At 33.7% G+C, this 21,178-nt stretch overlaps 3 protein-coding genes across 7 annotated transcripts; 2 read left to right on the top strand and 1 right to left on the bottom strand.

Moving 5' to 3' along the window:
* Window positions 1-1,408: 1,408 nt before the first annotated feature.
* Window positions 1,409-15,358, bottom strand: Nagk (N-acetylglucosamine kinase). 5 transcript variants are annotated; one of them, XM_036368791.2, is made up of 5 exons: window positions 15,187-15,358; window positions 13,767-13,897; window positions 3,767-3,977; window positions 3,271-3,496; window positions 1,409-2,216 (listed from the first exon to the last, which is right to left on the bottom strand). In XM_036368791.2, exons 2-5 carry the CDS (start codon window positions 13,790-13,792, stop codon window positions 1,597-1,599), a joined length of 1,083 nt encoding a protein of 360 aa, XP_036224684.2. In that variant the 5' UTR covers window positions 13,793-13,897; window positions 15,187-15,358; the 3' UTR covers window positions 1,409-1,596. The 5 variants fall into 5 exon arrangements, with proteins under 5 accessions (XP_036224684.2, XP_036224687.2, XP_036224685.2 ...); XM_036368794.2 differs by having other exon boundaries at window positions 13,767-13,856; XM_036368792.2 differs by lacking the exon at window positions 15,187-15,358 and adding an exon at window positions 14,842-15,032.
* A 1,521-nt stretch (window positions 15,359-16,879) lies between these two features.
* On the top strand, window positions 16,880-18,010 carry Sec20 (vesicle transport protein Sec20). The gene is made up of 2 exons (XM_036368799.2): window positions 16,880-17,085; window positions 17,141-18,010. The coding sequence occupies exons 1-2, from the start codon at window positions 17,005-17,007 to the stop codon at window positions 17,741-17,743; spliced, it is 684 nt and encodes a 227-aa protein (XP_036224692.1). The 5' UTR covers window positions 16,880-17,004; the 3' UTR covers window positions 17,744-18,010.
* A 798-nt stretch (window positions 18,011-18,808) lies between these two features.
* tex (THO complex 3 homolog tex) lies at window positions 18,809-20,247 on the top strand. Its single transcript, XM_014242361.3, has 5 exons — window positions 18,809-19,015; window positions 19,110-19,205; window positions 19,272-19,556; window positions 19,627-19,780; window positions 19,856-20,247. The coding sequence occupies exons 1-5, from the start codon at window positions 18,926-18,928 to the stop codon at window positions 20,194-20,196; spliced, it is 966 nt and encodes a 321-aa protein (XP_014097836.1). The 5' UTR covers window positions 18,809-18,925; the 3' UTR covers window positions 20,197-20,247.
* The last annotated feature ends 931 nt before the right edge of the window (window positions 20,248-21,178 follow it).

Here is a 21,178-nt window from a genome sequence, read left to right as displayed (position 1 = left end):
TGTATTTTGTAAGAAGTTGTAAGCTGGCCAAAGGCCTATTCTCTAAGAAGACAGAAGTTCCAGGTAAATGTCGGGAAGTCATAAAAAATAGTTTATTTGCAGAATCCTTTTTAAGAAATTATGGAGTTTTTGAAGGTTTCTTTTGAGTATAGTTCTTCAATGCAGATGACCTCATTTTATGTTACTTCACCAGTTTCTTAACTCAAATGACGAACGACACACGTATTTATAGTATTTCCACCTATTAGGTTTCTATTACGTGTGCATTTCCTCGGATCGGATTTAACAGTTGTCGAACTTCTGAGTTCGGTTCGCCATGAGGCATAATTCTTGGATTGACCTGGTGTAAAATTGTGAATCCATATGGAGTGAATAGGACTAAATCAGACTTGAATCATTTGCAGAATCGATAGTACCCAATATTACATCCGTGGTAATGGTGAGGTAAAGGTCTGCTCAATTAGAGTTAATAAAGGTATGCATGTTTGGCGAGATGCAAATAACACGACTCAACAAATCTTAAGGAAAAATTTCTGTTGAGGTATTTTTGGTTGATTACGTATTTGAGTTCAAAAAATTTTCACGTACACAGTCGCAAAATGACTGTAAACTAGTGTAATTATTTTATCTGTCGGTTTTACTAGATTTCATTTTATAGATTGATTGCCAAAAATCGATGTGCGCATTCAAATCGAGCTTGATCTTTTCTGACTGGATCAAGAGATATTCGGCCCAGTTATCATTTCCGGTTCATAAACTATCGATTATCTTTTTGTGTTGGCAAGGACTTGAAGTAATACTCGCTAAGGCATTTGCTTCACAAAGGTATTATTGGGTCGCTCTATATGGGATAAGTAGTTACATAATAGACGTCCATAGCCAGAAGAATAAACATTTCACTTCAAAAAGCTACGTTCATTGTATATTCCATAGTGCTGTAGTTTGAATTGGGACTTTTATTGTACGCCCAGAAGACCAGTATTCCGTACCAATGTTACACTATATGAAAGCAATCTGAAGTATTTGGAGCAGTCCTATCTTTTCCTAATCTCTATTAACCGAATATGAGAATTTCTATATAATTATAACCTACCATAAACCTACCTACCTTAATGACCGTACGCGTTACATTGTGCATAAATAGCTGTAAATACTACAAGCGCACTTCCGCGACCAGCAAGCGATATCAGAGTGCTTATAAGTTTATATTATGGCATTGATGTTGTTGCACAAAACTTGCTTATCAGAATAATATAGTATGCCGACGAACATATAGACGGAGGCATGGCGCAATAACCTTGATTTTTACAATTCAGTGTTAAGTGTGGCGTTGGCGCGTGGAAAACCGAACAGTTGACGAAGTGACGTTGAATGATACGAATCAATTTGATTTTGATAAAAAGCGAAATTATTAGTTATATTTGTTTATTTGTTTAACTAAGACTACAACTACAAGTAGTAAATTTTGTTACGGTCTATACAAGTATGTATATGTGTAGGTACTAACCTATGGAATTTGGAGCGACTCAACAAATAGTTACTCGATATTCTTAACTTATAGCATTGATACTACTGTTTTGTGTTCTTTACGCAGTTCTAGGCATGCACCGAAACACTTTCCGTCGATAAAACACGCTGTGTGCCATTACTGTGACCATTTGTTGCCTTCTGTGTTGTGCGATAGTGATACATGACATCGAAGTTATCCAGATAATTGCGCGGCAGTCGATAGTTGATCGCGTCAGCGGCCAGATAGCAAGCGCCATATGCCATACTCTTCGTTATGGTGACCAATTTCAGATTGAATGGCACGTCATGCTTGCACATCTCGCGTTCGAAACCGTCCTTTAGCAAATGCCAGCTATGCCACACGGAGCCCACACACACCACGCTCAATTCGCCGGTTTTGACGAGTTCATCTTGTACTTTGGGCGTCAATGCCGCTATGCTACGCGCTACACACGCACCGGAATCGTTGAATATGGATTTGGCGAGCTCATCATCTTGATCGGCTGCGTGTGCGATCTTCTTGCAGAGGCTCGCAAAGAACGGCTTATCGAAGTTGGCATAACAGTGTGGCAGTAGGTCGAAGCGTGTATCGACATTGAAGTGTTGCTTGATAACCTCCCAGAGGCGTTCGATGGGGTAAGGTGATTTTCTCAGATTGTCCATGTCGTCGAAAACCATTTTCATAGCTCGATGTGCGATGTAGAAAGCTAGTAAGGGAGAAAAGTAGATTAAATTAATATATAAGGTTTGAGGAGAGAAGACAGGCTTCAAGTAATGAATGAAATGTGGTATACACCCAAGATCAAATTTCGTTTGACCAATTTAAACTGCGCGCTCAAACCAAGTCTTTTTTCCTAGAATGGTACAACCTTGTTTTATGTTCGTGTGAATTTTGATCTCCATATGTCAATTAGCGTGTGTTTTGCAGCTGTTTGTTTACGACTCATAAAGGGCTTACCGAAGTGGAGTTTTCAGTTTCGAAAACAAAAAAGCCACAGGGAACCCTTTTTATACACGTTCAATGTCTATCAAATATTCCGCAATTCTACAAACCTTATGGAAACTGAGGATATAACCTCTTTAGTTTTATGTAAGAAAAGCTTATTAGAATTCCCTATAATTAATATGATTGAATGTTCTGTATTCATTTTCTAAACGAACCCCACATTTAGATTCGGGCAAGTGTTGTTTCTCCGACTTCAACTAAAGTATTTTGTAACTTAGACCCAACTTGAGGGCTGTTATTCGAGATTTGAATGGTTCTACAAGTCGTATAGTATTTCCCGGCGGCTTTTCTTAATTTATCGATTTTAGATGGTAGTTCAAGTCCTTCTTTGATCTAAAATATGTAACAAAATAACTATATCAGACCTGCTCGCTCTTGACTGGCGATAGAATTTTAGCAGCATTGAAACAAAAGAACTATGCTTTGAGGTTAGGAGAACAAATGAGAGGTATACTGTATTCAATTAGTGGATTCGGGTTTTTTCATTAGATCAGATTTAAATCGAATGAAAAGCAAATTTTTCTTTATTATCGTCATATTTTATAAGAACCTTGTTTATTTGGTCGAAGGCAAAGGCTAATTTCTCAAGATCTTATACTAAAACCACCCAGTTTTCCATCTGCACGTTGTTTCTTCTACTTATCACATTACTTATGCAATTTCCTAAGGTATAATAATGTCTAGATTTGGATAGCCAGCTCAGTCTAGTACTGCGAAGCGTATGAAAGGTTCTTAGCATAATAGTCTGTACTCACCACTACCCTCATCGCCCATAAAATGCCCCCAGCCACCGCAAGTATATGTGCTGCCATCTGGATTACGTAACAGAGCATTCGAACCCGTGCCGCTAATCACGACCATACCTCCAATCGGTGAAGCAGTGAAAACACTGCCCATAGTGTCGCTACAAACGACATAACTCTCTGCAAGACCAGGGAAGGCTTTGAACATCTCCTTCTTAAGATCTTCATTTGTGGCTTCCTGTTGGACAAAAGAAAAAATCTCAAATTATTTTGGCTATCAGGAAAAAGTTAGCTGTGTTTAAGGCAAAGAACTATTTCATACATAAATTCTGTATTGCAAACGAGTAACTATGGTGATGACGACGCTTGAGATAACCTTGAAAACGAAGAATTTAGTATTTTGGCTTATTTTGCTAAGCGTACGGTATTAAATGCAAACAAACGAGACAAAACGGATCACCAAATTAGAAATTTTAATTTATTCATAGCTGTATTGTATGCTATTCACCTGTTCGCAGCCGCTGAGACTCAATCCCAAACTGGTTAGACGCACCTCGTGCGCAATGCAAGCTTCTTCTTTGGCGCGCTCCACCATATCGGCTATTCTGCGCGCTACTTCCGGTATACCGACCATCCAATGGTTTGTGCCGAGACCAGAGGTTAACGCAAGTGATTTTCCATTCTCATCGCAGATTACCAGACGTGAGTGTGTGGCACCACTGTAAAGAGATGAGCATAAATATTACCAGATTCATTCATTGAAATGTTAAAAGTCTTTAAATATCAGTATACTTTTACGACTTCTCATTCAACCTATACAAATATTTGATATTATCTTATCATTTGCTGCGTTTCTTTTACTGAATTAATACAAAGCAATAATAATGTTCCATTCTGGTTCTTAACTTAGGACATGGTGTAGTGGGAATTTAAATCGAATAATATATACTTGTAATGGGGTTTTCTTAACTCACAATAACTGGTTTGTTCCCCGTACTTACTTCGGTATTAAAAACATTACATTATTGAACTCGATTTCGGAGATCGGCCGTAAGAATTACTACTAAAAGGATTGCCCCGATAAACATCTTAAAAACTTTGCTTTTTGTGAGAATGGGAAATAATCATGCTTAATAAAACAGTGTAGTACTTTTGTGGACCTGTCATAGCGGAAAAAGGTATTAGTAATAATAACTCTCCGATTTGGGAGGCGGGGTTGTTTTGGGTGTCAACTTCGATATCTTATTTTGTTTGGACGTTTACTGCATTTGAACAAATTCTTGTTTAGTGAAAATTCTTGTAGGGAATTTAACAATCTACTAAAAATGATTTTTTGCTGAGTTGACCCGTTATTCGAGGTAAAAGTTCAACATTAAATCGTAAGAGATAGTTTTTAAAAATGTTTATATTTTTTCGCAAAATAATGTTCGAAAACCATAAAATATTTAATTTTTGAACTTTTGTTGTTTTTATTATTATATTGCTGGAGTTTACAAGATACTTTTCACTAGCAAATCACTCCATTTGCCATCCCACTAGTGGAAAGAGGACCTCATATAGACGATGAGATGTGAACATCGAATATTATTTACAAATATTTAATTCCCATTGGGCGAGTGAGCCGCGTTGCCCTTTATATCATGACATTGACACCCCTCCCGTGGCGCCTAGCCGAGCGGGTTGCCGCTCACCATGCGACTTATTTCTAATACTTATATTTTTAAATTAGTGATATCTTTCTAATGGAAAGTCCGAATCGAAAATTCAAAAAGTTATATAAAATTATTGAATGAAGTAATTAATGTTGGATAAATAGTAATACTAAGGTACAAATAAGAGCTTTTACCAAGGCGAAATTTTAATAAAATAACGTTTCTTGTGACGTAATTATAACAGTTAGACATGCTGTCTGAGTACTTTTGTAGATAATTATATGTTCTGCAAGGTCGTTGTACATTATTTTATTCTATATATAATCATAATATTCGTAGCGCACGCGATGTAAGGAATCTTTTAGGTAATTTTTTACATTATTGGCGTTTTCGTAAGGACTTTTTTGAAAATATTATATAGCCTATATTCAATAGAGAGAATGTAGACTCCCAACGGTGAAAAAATTTCAAGTAGTTTCGTAGACTATTCAATTCAAACAAACAAAGAATCAAATATTTCCTCTTTATAATATTAGTACAGAATATCTATAACTTTAGGTACTTATTAATAGAACCTCCTAGGTTAGGTTAGGTTTCGGGGCTGATCCTCGCATTGGAGATCGCGGGATTCTACTTGGAAAGTTGAAACACTGGTCCTTTGTGCTGCTAACAAGTCCTAGATCAATAGAACCTCTTATATCTACGAAACGGTTTAAGCCCAACACAAATCTATCGAGGCAACTAATATCAAACCCTCAAAGTGTCGAGAAGTTTTCAATACCTTCAAAACCCAGTATACTAAGGATGCGGCGAAAGGAATTCAAGGGAGCTTGACGTTTCTTTGACCGAAAGCAGCCTTAAGTAGATATTTTAAAATAAATTAAATGGAGCCAAGAAAAAATTTCCTGCAACTCCAATTCATTTAAACCAAAATATGTGTATTTTATTAAAGAACGATTATACCCTTCAATTACAATAAATATTTTTGACCCAATCTTCTGCTACGCCCTAATTCAAATTGTGGAATTCTCTAAGACAACTCCAATAAGACCTCCACCTTATTGCAAAAAGTCTTGTAGAACTATTCGCATAGTTATTTCAATAGGTTCTTGAGCCGATAAATTATATCAAAAAGGAGATATTAGATAAATAATTTATTTTTAAGTAACGTGTACCCTTAATTCACTACATCAGACTTCTATAGGAAAATTTCTTGCTATAACTAGTTGTAACGTTTATACGTGTGTCAGTTTTCGTACTCCCCAAAAACGTGTTCACTAAGTTGATTTAATGTAAAAAATTTCCACTTCACAGACAGATAAACCTCTTAGCTTATCATGTCTGGCAGTTATCTTAAAACCCTCCACTCATTTGTGTCATTACACATTCCATTTATAAATACATTTTTGATGTTGTAGCAAATTGCGAGGACCTATATTGCGGTAGCTACTGTAAGCTAGTTATTAGATTTGATAATTTTCATCTCGTTCACATAGGGGGCCTGCCCAAAACTCTAATTGAAAAAACTAGGCAACCTGTGTTGTTGCTAAGTAAAATCTCTGCTTTTGTCAATTAAGAGGCCTGTCAAGCGACTAATGGCTTTTTTCATACATAAATATTTGTATGTACATATGTATACACGATGCTTGTAACTCTATTTTTATGCAAACCTTAGCAATTGCCAATTATTGTAAGAAAAGTAAGTGTCTATAAAAGGAACAGTGCATGCACTTACTATGTACATATGTGTATCAGTATGTATACGTTTTTGTATATGTAGATGCTGGAACGCGTGTGAATGAGTGTGTAACTCGTGCGATTAATTGAATTGATGAAATATTATAGATGAATATGTCCTCCAATGAAAGTACAAGTGTACAAAACTACGTACATATATACATGCATACATAAATATATGAATAGTGTAGATGTGTATGAAAACATATGTAATTATTGGTCGTCTTTTTAATTGGAAGAATTCTGTATCAATCAAGATTAATTGTGACGTACGCGGCAAAGGCCTTAATTGAGCAACCAAGAAAGGTTAACGCGCACAATTTCGGTCATTTAAATAATGTTGCTTGGTTATTTTTAAATAGCAATAAGTTTAAATTTGGGTTCTAAAAATTGCGTTGGAATTAAGTGAAAATAAAACTAAAAAAAAAATTAAAAATATGCACCATAAATGTGTTATTACTAAAATATTTTTTATACTCCCGCAACATGTTGCCACAGAGTATAATAGTTTTCTTCACTGAAATGTTGTTTGAATTTTGAATATTTTTGAAAAGTACTTATTTATTCGTCAATATCTATTTTGTCCTCTTCAAAGTAATCCCCCTTGGATATAATATACTTGCGACAACGCTTTTTCGAATTTTTGAAGCACTTCTGAAATGTGCTTATCGGTATGGCCATCAGCTCTTTCCTCGATTCTGATTTGATCTCATCAACTATGACAAACCGTTTTTCTTTCATTGGTTTCTTCTGCTTTGGGAATAGGAAAAAGTCGCCGGGAGGCATGATTACGGTTTTGTTTTTGGCCAAAAAATCACAAAAAAGCATTGATGTGTGAGCTGGTGCATTGCTCAAAATTTAAATTCTGTAACTTCCCTAATAGTGATTCGACGATTTTCAAGAACAATTTTTTCACTGTTTCGATGTTTTCTTCGCTTGTTGACGTGATCGCACCTCCAGATTGCTCATTGTCATCAACATGTTCTCGGCCTTTTGCCACTTATAAACTCACCGTTCACAGTCAATATTTCAAGTTTCTTGGAGCAATTTATTCCATTTTTAACGCAAAATTTAACATATTCTATGATCCATTTTCTATTGTGAAAAACAAACTACTAATCGAAATTGGCTCCTAACGCTGGAAACATTCACCGACATTCCGTTCTTGCGTACTTACCGCCCGTTTCAAACCAAATTTGCCAAAAGTTATGCCCCTAGACGCAACGTAGAAATCTGTTGTTCTCTTTTGTTTTCATTTGACCAATGTTGCCGTTGTTCAATTTGTATACACGATTTTTCACACATTTAGTTTTTTAGTTATAATTTGTCATAATGTAAAAGCTCAAAACTAAAATCCAACTATTAAAAATAGCCTACCTATTAAAAATGTATTCGACTGTGATTTTGAGTTAGTTTAAGAATATTTCTAATATATTTAATGTTATTTTTCAATTACTACAAAATATCAAGACTGGCAACCCTGCGTTGCAAGAAATCAATTAGCTCACTCGTTTCTAAGGGTAAAATCCAGTTTTCGCGGATATCCTACCGTACGGTCTGTAAAAGCGGATGGTAGAAGCGGTGGTGAGTGTTCATTTACATTGCACTGTCTTAAGATAGGTCGTATCAGCTGATTCGGTCTACGGTTTTGCGTCGGTGACTGGTTCTAGCATAATACAAGCACATGATGAACATATCTGTCCGATTATAACAAAAAAATATCGATAATCGAATGTACATAGCCCGTGAAAAAACAAAATTTACCTTTTCCTATGAACACGCCTCGCATGTATCAAAATGATCGGATCAGGAATTTGCTAATTTCGACCTAGTTTGACGCACTGTCATTTATGCATAGGTTACAATGTGAAAGTGAATGAAATCTGACTAAAGCAGATTACAATATTAAATTCCATCTGATTCTTTTACAAAACCAGAACCATTGAAATTGCCTCTAAGGTATGCCTTCTTACGTCCATAAATTGTCGAAATTGGAAAATAACTTTTCAAACCCCCAGATACCGAATGTCTGGACCCCAGTGTTTATGGCTGACTTTTAACCGAAAATATCGCTCAATCTCAGAGGTATATAATTTAAATATAGAGAGAATATTTTTCAAATAATAATATGCCTTTGTGTTAAAAACTTCTTGTAGTCCCACATTATACCATTTAATATTGTATATTTCGGTCAATAAGTGTGCTATCTTAACAAAATCGGAAAAATTATTTTCGGTAATAATATGTTGAGATGCCAAAAATGATTGAAATCGGGTCAACCATATACCTAAAACAAGAATTTCGGCCAATATGTAAGATATCATAATTTAAGATTTCCAACTTTCTACCGACGTCACACCGTTTATGTTGATCAATATTTTCATGAAATTAATTTTCTTAAAATAGTGCGAGTTAGCCGGTGAATATGTATTATATAAAATTGACCATATCCCTAGCAAATTGATTTCCGTTTCTTTGGTTATCCTTTTCTTCATATACCCTATATATTAAATTTAAGCCCTTTGATTGAATTTATATAACAAATATTTCCCTGCTTTTTTCTTTTATTTTCCTTATCATATGTTATTCAGTTTTTTTTCTTCTATTTTTGCAACAATAAATGCATTATTACGCATTTGCAATAATGTAGCTATGAATTGCGGCAAAAGTGTTTAAATACCCACTTGTCGTAAATTGAAACCCCTCTCAGAACCCATTTAAGCTCACAGCTATATCATTTAAGTGCATTTTTGTTGTAATCTATTACGATTTATTTCGATTGTGACGACTAACCATAGTATGTAGAAGGTATGCCAACAAGCAACAACAAGTTCAAAAATAGTTCAAAGCTATAGTGCAGTTAGTGATAACTGATAGTAGCTTACATTGTTGTGAGATACAGTAGGTGTCGAAAGTGTGAGAACGAATTAGAAAAATATGTATTATATAATTCTTAATGACTTTTTATTAAATTCAAAACTGTCAAATATATTTATACCCTGAAAAAGGTATATTAAGTTTACCACGAAGTTTGAAGATCCAGAAGGAAACGTCGAAGGCCCAATAAAGTAATATATAGATGATCAGCATAACGAACTGGATTGATTTAGCCATATCCGCCTGCCGGTCTGTCTGTATATATAATAACTAGTATTTCAGCATTTGAGATACCGATTTGAAACTTTGCAAACTTCCTTTTCTCCCCAAGAAACTGCTTATTTGCGGGATTGCCGATAGCGGACCACTGTAAGATAAAGTGAGATACAAACTTCTCGGTAACGAACGAAAAAATAAGATTTAAAATAATAATTCCGATTTTTTAAGTGCACATTTTTTCTCAACATATATACGATTTTTTTGGGACGCCGCCAATTTGTCAAAAATCAAAATTTTAACTAGTCCTTCGATCATTACCTATATTCATCTATTGTAATATCTAATAAAATTTCGGATTTGAGATCGCATATCTCGGGACCCACGCCTACTTCCCATATAACACAATTTTAAAATTTACCTGATTCTTTTATATTCCTGTATACAAATAAAGCACCAATTAATATATCAGGCTTAAACCTAGGTACCAAATATGTGGATCCCAGTGCCTATAGTTGACTTTTTACCGAAAATATCGGTCAATGTGTGAGATATGTTAATAACTAAAATTCGGAGAGAATGCTTTTCTGATGATAGTTTGTCGTTGGTTGAATCGGGTCAATATTTACCTTAGCTCCCATATACCTAATATAAAGATTTCGAAATTGCCGAAAATAAGTAAAATCGGGTGAAAACTTGCCCTAGCCCCTATATAACTAATCACAAAATTTTCAAACATCCGGTTGATTTTACTCCATACATGTTAGTCATGGTATGTGAGGTACTTTAATGAAATTCAGTTGCATTGTCAAAAATAGATAATATCAGGTCAATACTACCCTATCTCTCATATACCTAACATAAGATACCACTCCCAAATACTACATATATTGATGTTCGTTATATTATCAAACCTTATGCCGAACATGTCGTTCAATGTGTAAGTTATATTTTTATAAAATTGTTTGAAAATATGATTTCAAGTATACCCCAGCAATGCCAAAATTAACTCAATTAGCCCAACCCTTTCTTTTTCTCCAATATAGCCTGTATAATAATTTCCCTATAAAACGTAAATAATTTAGTAATAAAACTAGGTGAGTCTACGATCTATAATATAACTTAATAAAATACCAAATTGGAAGATTTTGCGGAAGGATTTTAGTTTGGGGGCTTACAAAATCCAACTGATGCAAGAAACGAAGTCGAACGACCAGAAAAAAGCGTTATTGCTGACATACGGCCCCAATTGCTGCAAAAAGTTGTCGAAAATATTCGGGCCATCCGTGACGGTTACTTGGCCGAAATCATTTTTATTTTATGGCAATCCATTCTATTTTTTTGTCTATATAAGAGAGTTAAGTCCTTAACCATAATGTCTAAAAAAAACAAACATATCGTTGCCTAAAATGCAAAATAACGTAACATCACTTTACATAAGTTAACAGAAGAAGTAGAGAGGAGGAGAGCAATATAAAACGTTACTTTACTCATGATGAAATATATATATATATATACGTTTGTTTTGCTTTTAAGCCGAAGCTGATGTACATAATGTAATATGTATATATGTATACACTTAATATAATTTTCGTACACATTTTTGTTATCTGTGCAACTCATGGGTGTTTTAACACAAACCACTTGTTTCGATAAAACACCAACAAGAATAATTGTTGTTATTACTGTCAATTGATGCATGATGAAATTGTTACAATAGAGTGACAAATACAAAATGAATCTGGAATTTATATATGAATTTGGTATCATTGAGAATTGCAAATATATGGTACTTACTTATACATAGTTCATATGTATTGAATATTTTATTTATATTTTTTCTCTTTCGTAATTTTTTGCGGGGATTTTTTACTTAAAGCTTGTATTTCTTCAAGTAATAATAATAATAAACCAACAATTACCCTTCTCCCGCTCAACCGACACGAGGAGTGCGATCCGCCGAATTAGCCGAGTCATGAAAGGCAAAATAGTTTTTATGCGTCAAGATCTAAAACTGCTCATCTAAAGAAACAAATATTCCAACAGCTAATACCTAAAATTACGTTATAATAAATCTTTACGATTTCATTTATTGTGATTAGGATGAGGAAGGCTTAACCTAGAATCCCATCGGAAATGCCCTAAGGCTAAAAGTAAAAGTTGTTTTTTAAACAGACTCTAACTTGTTAGAATGAATTTGTTAACTCGGATTCTTTACCACAGATCCGTATTCAAATATAGGCCTAATCAAAGTTGTAAGAAAATTTTTAGTAACATACGGATCTCTAAATTCATTAGTACAACGTTTAAAAAAATTTAAAGCACATTTAGCTATGAATAGCATGGTATTAACATGAAGACTAAAATTAAGCTTTGAGTAGAGTTAAATACGTGCTGTAGGCTATAGTGTTTTATTACCTAAAGAGAGCGGTGACGGTACGAATGAAAAAGCACACTGTCTTATATTTTTAAAATTCAAGAGCATATTATTTTTATTACACTAGTAACGAAACTGTTTGAAGGATTATATCCGCTTGTGAATTTCAAATTATCAAATTTTTTTTTTTGCATATATACGAATGTACATGTATTTGAAAATATTCTCCGAATATTTTAAGTTGAATAGTTTCGGAGGTATGAAAAGGGTGTTGATTTTTGCACAAAGACAACTTTTTATGTGGGTAGCCCTCGTTTTGTCACAAATGGAAAGTTTGACTAGTCTTTCGATCATTACCTGTATTCATCTATGGTATTAATAATTGTTTTTTTTTTTGGTTTTTGAATTTGAGATATTTTTAAGCAGAAAAATCTTTAACACAAATTCAAAATGAATCGCCGTTTATTATAGTTCATTAAATTCTGTTAATGTATATTTTTATTACTTATTTATAAGTCTTCAAAGATATATTTATTATTATAATATAACCAATAAATAACTAGAACGGAATTGGGGCCAGGATGACCTTAAACCTTGTGGAGACATTAGTTGTATCTGAAAGGATATCATTAAATATCACTCGACTCTTTTATTGAAATTAGAATATACCTATTAAAGAAATCTCGACTGAAAACCAAAAATCAAGTTTTTGTAAGTTTTTAAGTCGAGTAAAAAGTGAACTCTAAATTCACTGTATATAACATCAGTATGCTTATTCTCCCTAAAACCCACTGATACATGGTTTACAAATGCAAGCAAATTTGTTATAACAGACTTTTTACGAAATCCGTTTTCAAAACATTTTATTAAAGGATAAATCGATGTGCAAACATAAAAGTTTGAACGAGGTTTGATAATATTTTAAACAAAACCTCGCTAATGCCAATACTTTTAACATCTAAGCGCTTTAAATTATTTACTGATTTTCATATTAGCTTGATGTTTATAGATACCTTATATCTTAGCATAGATATCTGGGTACAGAGGAATCAATGGAAATGAGCTAGAGGACCAGGACCGTTCTTCACAGTGGGTCCCCACACAGTACGAAAGGAGCTACGCAAAGAGGAAAGAACCAGTAGAAAACGCCACTGGCAGTTCCCAGAGAAAAGTTACTCCTGGATTACCCCGCAAACGAAAGAAGAAGGAGCCAGGCAATATTACAATCATTAACCCAGCAGCTTCACTAATCCTAGACCACATGTCGCAGTGCATTCCTCAAACTTCAACTTAATCTAATCTGGAAGAAAATTATGCTAAATATTGCATATATGAATACTGAAATTAACAACTGCTACAATTTTTTTAATTAACAAATCAACTACAATTTTCTGAATAAATTAAACAAAAAATAATATTTATTGTACACTTTTTAAAAAAAAATGCCCTATAATGTGTTCGTTTTTTTGAAAAAAAATCGTTAAGTTTGAAAAATGTTTCGTTTAACTTATATAAGGTTTTTAATTTTAATCGAAATTTCAAACTGAAAATACTAGAAAGTACATATGAATGTACATATTTACCCATGCCAAATATGTATTGTTATATTATTAAATAATAAAACTTTAGTTCTAATTGTTTATACTCACCCTTCAACTCCACCGAAATATTTCATTTTGGTTCGAAATGGTAAATAGCAGTTCACAAATTTCCAAATAACAAAACTCCACGATCATCAACTGCCGAAGAAACGAATTGCAGTAGTTTTATACAGATAACACTAAAAAATACTTCCTTATTATTCTTATGTTATTGCAATTGGTATAAATGTTTTAAAGAACGTTGGGTTTCAAACAAGGCAAAAACAAAATACAATACGTTATTTTATTTTATTCCTTATTCATGTTCGTACTAATAATTTGAGCAGTTAAAAGTGTAGCTTTTACAAGACTGGCATAAATACATTAGTTAACAAAAGCAAATAAAAAACACCATCCAAAATGTGAAAAACAACAAAAAGTGTGCGTGTGCCCTGTGCATGCGCTCAACTGGTGGTTGTAACCAAATATTCACGATTATTCAAACTAACTTACGCGGCAAAATTATTGGATATCTTTTGTTAATTGCAAAAAATATACAATTACACTTATAAAATGCGTGTACTCTTACGAAACAACACTTGTGTATTATTGACCTAGTAAAAACACGTATGCCTTCTTCCTTTTCAACGAATTTGGCATTCTTTTTGTGTAAGCAATGATTTTTTTTTTGGCGACTTGAACTTTCGCTCTTAATTGAAAAGCGAAGGTCAGCGAACTGTGCGCTCATACCACATATACATAGAAACATAACAGTGCACACGTATTTACATATAAATATATGTATATGCACTAGTGCCATTTCAATGTGCCACCGCCATTCACCTCTTGCTTTAGGCCATGCAGACTAGCCGATTAGCTGCGGAAAAATGGCGGTTAGCGAGTTGGCATTTCAATGCAATCTAAGGCCATTGTTTTCCTGGAGCTTTAACTTGCGAAAGGTTTAACACTTTTAAATTTAAAGCTTTATTTATTTTTCTTTCGTATGTAGAAAGCAGACATTTTTTACCAACTATTTTTTTTACAAATACTCAAATTTCAAGAGTTCAAATACTTAAAGTAAGCAATATCATTGAATTTTTAATTTTCTACTGCAAAAACGTTTAAAATTAAAACTGACACATACTCGAATTTTACACTTGCTGCCGTTGCCCTTCTATTTCCTTAACATTTTCTTTTGTTTTGTCACATCTTTCACTCAACTCGTTCAAAACGAGTAGGTGCTACCAGTATTTGGTAAATTGTTTATAACAAAGCTTTGTTTGGTCTTAGCAATGTACATTGCCACGTAAATAATTTATTGCACTTTTGTTTTGTTGTTTATATATAAACAAGCGAAAATCTTTTAATTCATAAAAACATTTCTAGTCAGTTCTGCAAAGTATTATAACAGCATTGCACTTTATATGCAACAAATGTGAAAACACAAGTAGAATGGACAAATAATGTAGAATATATGTATTTTCAATACCTAGTAAAGGTATGCCCCCTTTGGATAGGCTTATTTGTATGTATGTATCGTCAACGTCGAAGCGAACAGCTGCTCAGCAAAAACTTGTTTAATTTCGACTTGACAGGTGCGCCACTACCCTACCGAACGCGTTGAAGTAAATTCACGAAATGATTGAGTCCGATTCGGTCGATGTATGCATGTACAAAATTAACAAGAAAGCATAAAGAGCAAAACAGTGCTCAACGATATTCGACGACGCCAAATGCTGAGCGATTAGCAATACAAATACGAATGGCAAAAACTGTGCGAACGTAATAATCGTCGTAATAATCTAGGCGGTATTTTAGTTATCTCGGCATTTGTGCTACCAGCGTTACTGATGGCAATATTAGCGCTGCTGTAAGCGTGCACGTTTGATAAGATACCTGATAAGAAATGGTAGATGTTATGAAAGATTTAAAGTGGGAATTCGCAGTTACATTCCTAAGTAAGTGTAATCTATCATAAGAAAGTGAGTGGCGCAGTTAATTCTTCTTACGATTTTTTGCTTGTTACTGTTGTTTTAATAGAAACAATTCAATCAGATAATAAATAGTTGACAATGTACTGTTTTTCATTGCTTGATTTTTATGCTCAGAACAGGGTATATTAAGTCTGCCAAGAAGTTTGTTATGCCCAGAAGGAAACGTTAGAGACTCTAAAAATCATATATATATACATTTATAAATGATCAGCGTGCCGAGCTGAGTGGATTTAGCCATGTCCGTTTGTTCGTTTCTCTGTAGATACGCGCATTAGGGCCTAAGTTTTTGAGATATCGATCTGAAGGCACACGTCCTTTTCTCCGACGTTCTTTTCTTCAGATTGACAACTATAAATATAACACATAGTTTCTACAAAAAATTTCTTTTGAAAGTGTACTCATAGGTGTAGCGCACAGTTTAGTCGTTATAAATGTTAACTTTCAATAAGAGTATAGAATAGAATAGAGTAATATATTCAATAAGAGAACATGAATCTAAATTACAAATAGAGAATTCATACAAGCCAAAGTAGCTTATTGTTAGAAAGAGAGAGAGAGTTTATATTATAGTGAGATATTTATGGTTGTGTGAGAGCGTCGATGTTCACTTTTAATTGTATCTCTGGTATGCCAAGTAATCTCTTTTGTTTTGATTATACTTTCTGCAAGTTTAGTTTTTGCTTATTTTATGAAGACTGAACATATACATACAGAGAACGTAATATACGTTCTCTGGTACATATGTATGTACATATGTTTCCCTATTATATTTTTAATACATACATCATTTTGTATACATATACATCGATATGTATATAATAAGGGTATGTAAAGTTATTTCTCATAGAGGTTATTAGAAAGTATAGACCGCATTTGGACTAAGTATTGTATATCTACTGGTGCTCACTCGACAGTGATATGGAAACCCGTAAAAATGCGACATTTTGTCGTTAGCGAATAAACCCTAAAATCATGCTACAGTTTATATATATGTATGTATATTCAAAAGTTGCAAATTTCAATGCAAAAAAAATATTTATTTACATTTATAGTACATTTCAAAACTCTTTTAGATATAAGTTGTTTAATTTTACTAAAATAATAAGTTATGTTAATAAAATAATATATCATAAACGAAAACCAGTATTTTTGCCAACAGAAATTCCCGATATAACACAACACTGTGACCATTGTGAGTGCCACACTAATTACCAAAAAGAGGAAGAAATAGCAAAAGTTCTTACGTTTGTTATTTATTGACTGCATCAAATAATAATAATAAATAGATAGTAAAATAGCACAGATTAACTAAAATGGATATGCATAAGTATACATTGCAGTCAATACGACAAGATTTGATTGATAACAATTTACAGGTCAAAGCTATAATACAGGTATGTTTGGTCAAAGCACATCTTTATTGAATTTTTTAACCAGTATGTTTTTAAGGATATATTAACATATCGTGGCAGTATTCACGAATTGGAGGCGTTAAATGAAGCTGGACGTGCTAAATTGGCGGCTTTGCGTAAAAGTATACAACACCTCGATGACTGGGCGCGAGATACTGGTGATGCCGAGTTGTGCAAGGAGGTGGACTCACACAGAGATCAATTTTCGAAGACATTACAAGCATTTCGAAAAGCAAATATTTCTACACGCATAGAAATTGAGAAGGCTAATAGAGAGGAGCTAATGGCTATAACGGGTGAAAGCGATTTGCGGCAAAGAACTGGTGCGGGAACACGTCACAATCGTGGTAACTTGGTATCACAGGAGAACAATGTAACAGAGAAAATGCTTGCCATATCACGACACCTGTCTGAAACAACCCAAAAAAGCGCTATTACATTAGAAACCTTGGTGGCGTCATCGCAAAATGTAGAAGCGACACGTGATGAACTACAAAACACAGCCGGTTCGATTTCGCAGTCTGGAAAGCTATTAAAGAAATATGGACGTCGTGAGTGTACAGACAAGATGTTGCTATTTTTTGCATTTGCATTTTTCCTAGCTTGTGTCTTTTATATTGTGCAAAAACGTTTGTTTTAGACATGAGAAATTATAAGTGACCCGGTTAATGGCAAATGATATAAAAAGTAGGTGAACTACCATATTTGTTAAACGTTTGTTTAGGGAATTTACATTTAAGGCAATGTATAGTAAAGGTTATACTCGTAATATAGACTGTGTGAAGATATTCTAAAGGAATGAGAATTTAATTTAGTATAATATTATTTATATAAAATTTTACCTTACACATACATATATATGTACCTATAAAATGGAAAATATAACATATGCCGCAGTTGTACACAATTACGCTTACTTTAGCTAATTTTTAATAGTTCTTACTGTAGCCATATTTAAAACTTACGCGATTTTTAATTAATTTTCTGTCACTATTTGTTACAATTAATAATTTTGTGTGAGAGTTTGAAATTTAATATATAAAATATTACAAAATGCCAATAGATTTATACAGAAAACAAATGCACATAAAAGGCAAAACATAATTCATTAATAAAATAAGACAACTAAAAGTAGGATTATAAAAAATGTTCTGCATATATCCAACATTAAAATATAATGAAAAAATCTTGCTTATCTGTAATGAAATCGGTTAACTTCCTGTTTTTGATAATTTTATGAACAACTTTTGAATTCATAAATTATGGTATTATCTGTTTACATAATATAACAACATAATATATTATCAAAATGATTTTGGAAATGTTATCAAGGTAATGCTTATAATGATGTAAATTCTGGTCAGTTCTGGTTACTTAGACACGATTGTTTTGGATATGATCTGGATCGACTTTCAGTTTATATTCACTGTGTAACTCAAATTTATATAAACTTAAATTCTATAGGTTCTGCTAAATAGAGGGTTAGAATAGTTGATGTCAGCAATGGACAAATGAACGCAGTGATGAAACTGCGTGTAAGGAAGCAGTAATATCCCTTAGGTCAATGTCATGGATGTCTTAAGTTAATATAAGATTTTAGTATTGTCTTATTTAAACTCACGCACGATTTGATAATCATGCCAGATTAATTAAATTATCGCATATAATTGTGAATGTTCATTTGCTATATTAAGAAGAAGCATACTGTCAAATGGTGTTTTGTTTACATCTGTTGCGGCTTTTTAGAAATAATTAAAAACAGTAATACTTTGATACACATAATTCGAAATCAGACTTTTTAATAATAATAATTAGACAAAAAATGGGACAATCCAATATGTCTTTAGAAGACTTGAGAGCTTACTTCAAAACACATGGTAAAATTCGAGAGCAAAAAGCGCACACATCGAAGGTAACCAATGCAAAAAAAATCATCTTTAAAAAATTTCAAGATGGCTTATAATTTATTAATATTTTAATTAATATAATTGAATTTTAACAAATAGGTACATTCTGTGGGCTGGAGTTGTGATGGCAGACGTTTGGCTTCTGGTTCCTTTGACAAAACTGTAGCTGTTTATACGCTAGAACGCGATCGTGTGGTATGAGTGTTTTTGATTATATTGTACATAAAAAAACTACAAAAAGTTCTATTATTTTAAACGCAGAGTAAAGAGAATACCTACCGTGGCCATACCGGTTCGGTGGACCAGCTTTGCTGGCATGCAACAAACGCAGACCTGCTCAGCACGGCTAGTGGTGATAAGACTGTACGTATTTGGGACATACGCGCTGGCAAGTGCTCCACCGTTACGAATACAAAAGGTGAAAATATAAATATCACATGGTCACCTGATGGCAAAACTATAGCAGTTGGTAATAAAGAAGACTTGGTGACATTCATTGATACGCGCACAAATAAAATACGGGCTGAAGAGCAGTTTAACTTTGAGGTACGACACGACAATTACTTTATTACTCCTGATTTGTTTAATAATTAATATATAATAATCTCGCTTTCAGGTGAATGAAATTGCATGGAATAATACAAGTGATCTGTTTTTCTTGACAAACGGCATGGGTTGTGTGCACATCTTAAGCTATCCTAGTCTAGAATTGCAGCACGTGCTGAAGGCCCATCCTGCTACTTGCATATGTATTGAATTTGATCCCACTGGTAATATTAGAATTTAAACAAAACTATTACACTTTGTTAGAATTAGAATTGCAATATTTTTGTCTTTTTTGGCAGGTAAATATTTTGCTACCGGTTCAGCAGACGCGCTCGTCTCACTTTGGGATGCAAACGAGTTAGCCTGTTTGCGCGTGCTATCACGCCTAGATTGGCCGGTACGTACGATATCCTTTAGTCACGACGGTAAACTTTTGGCATCGGCTAGCGAGGATTTGCTTATTGATATTGCGCATACGGAGACAGGCGAAAAAGTGGCTGATGTCAGTGTCGATGCGGCAACTTTCACAGTAGCATGGCATCCCAAGCAATATTTACTCGCTTATGCGTGTGATGATAAAGATGGTAACGACCGAAGACGTGAAGCGGGTAACCTTAAAGTTTTTGGGTTTTCAGAGTAATTGAAGTTATGAAAATGCAATGAAATAAATACTAACTTTTGATTTAGCAAATCAATACAGTTTAGATGCTATTCATATTAATATGAAATCGCCGTATAATTTAAATTGCCGCTTTCAATTAAGAAATCGGCATGTGTTTAAGGCGTTTTAATTAAGCGAACACTTTAATTTCAGTTGGCAAATAGCAGTGCTTGTGCTCAATTTACGCCCACTTTAAATAGGCGGAGTCTAAGTTAAAACTCAATCGTCTCAGTATGAGCGTATAACACGCAAACAACCAACTTGTGTTCAATTGTTGGTAATAACGTTTTGTACGACGTGTGTATATATGTATATATTCATGTACATATAATATTTACCAAACGAAACAAAACTAACACAGTAGTAACGTGGTTTTTTCGGCCTTAAATTGTTCTAAAGTGTATTCAGCGAACTTTAACTGTAAAAATTTGCAGTAATTGAACTGTAACTGCATATAACGGATCAAAAGTGAAAACATGTACTAGTTTCCATTTTAAGCATTTACCTAAATCACTTGTTTGGTTATATATGTAGTATATACGCATATTTGCTTGGGTGTATGTGTACTTCCTAGTAAATTGCATGATTTTTAAGTTATTTAGTTCTAGACTATTTTAACTTTTCTATTACAACTTTTTGTGCCCATTGCACATATCGGTTTGCCCAACTTTCAATTGTTCCTTTGACACAGTAAAACTTAAATTGGAAGAGGTATTTTATTTTTCCAAACAGTAGGTTTATGTACATATGTATGGTATGTTTGCATATGCACTCATATGTTGCAGACATACAAACTGCACAGAAATATTGTTATGTACATAATCACACCTGCTTACCACTCAGCCGACTAACATTGATTGCATTCGTATACAAAACTTCGACTGCAGCGCAGAGTCCGCAATGCGACTATTCCACTTAAGTGGTTGGCTGCTGTCATCAGTATCAATGTTCAGGTTAGTTA

Source organism: Bactrocera oleae, chromosome 2, assembly GCF_042242935.1.
Source record: "Bactrocera oleae isolate idBacOlea1 chromosome 2, idBacOlea1, whole genome shotgun sequence".
NCBI lineage: Eukaryota > Metazoa > Arthropoda > Insecta > Diptera > Tephritidae > Bactrocera > Bactrocera oleae.
Note: the sequence above shows the minus strand (reverse complement) of the source record. Positions and strands in the feature narration are given on the sequence as shown.

What these genes read in the sequence shown, in the direction of transcription:
- tex (XM_014242361.3), top strand. Translation starts at nt 18,926, where the DNA reads ATGGGACAATCCAATATGTCTTTAGAAGACTTGAGAGCTTACTTCAAA. An exon ending in AAAAAGCGCACACATCGAAG is followed by an intron (nt 19,016 to 19,109) that starts GTAACCAATGCA and finishes TTTAACAAATAG; the next exon opens with GTACATTCTGTGGGCTGGAG. An exon ending in AAGAGCAGTTTAACTTTGAG is followed by an intron (nt 19,557 to 19,626) that starts GTACGACACGAC and finishes TCTCGCTTTCAG; the next exon opens with GTGAATGAAATTGCATGGAA.
- Nagk (XM_036368791.2), bottom strand. Translation starts at nt 13,792, where the DNA reads ATGAAATATTTCGGTGGAGTTGAAGG. An exon ending in GTCTCAGCGGCTGCGAACAG is followed by an intron (nt 3,497 to 3,766) that starts GTGAATAGCATA and finishes TTTGTCCAACAG; the next exon opens with GAAGCCACAAATGAAGATCT. An exon ending in TATGGGCGATGAGGGTAGTG is followed by an intron (nt 2,217 to 3,270) that starts GTGAGTACAGAC and finishes CTCCCTTACTAG; the next exon opens with CTTTCTACATCGCACATCGA.
- Sec20 (XM_036368799.2), top strand. Translation starts at nt 17,005, where the DNA reads ATGGATATGCATAAGTATACATTGCAGTCAATACGACAAGATTTGATT. An exon ending in AGGTCAAAGCTATAATACAG is followed by an intron (nt 17,086 to 17,140) that starts GTATGTTTGGTC and finishes TATGTTTTTAAG; the next exon opens with GATATATTAACATATCGTGG.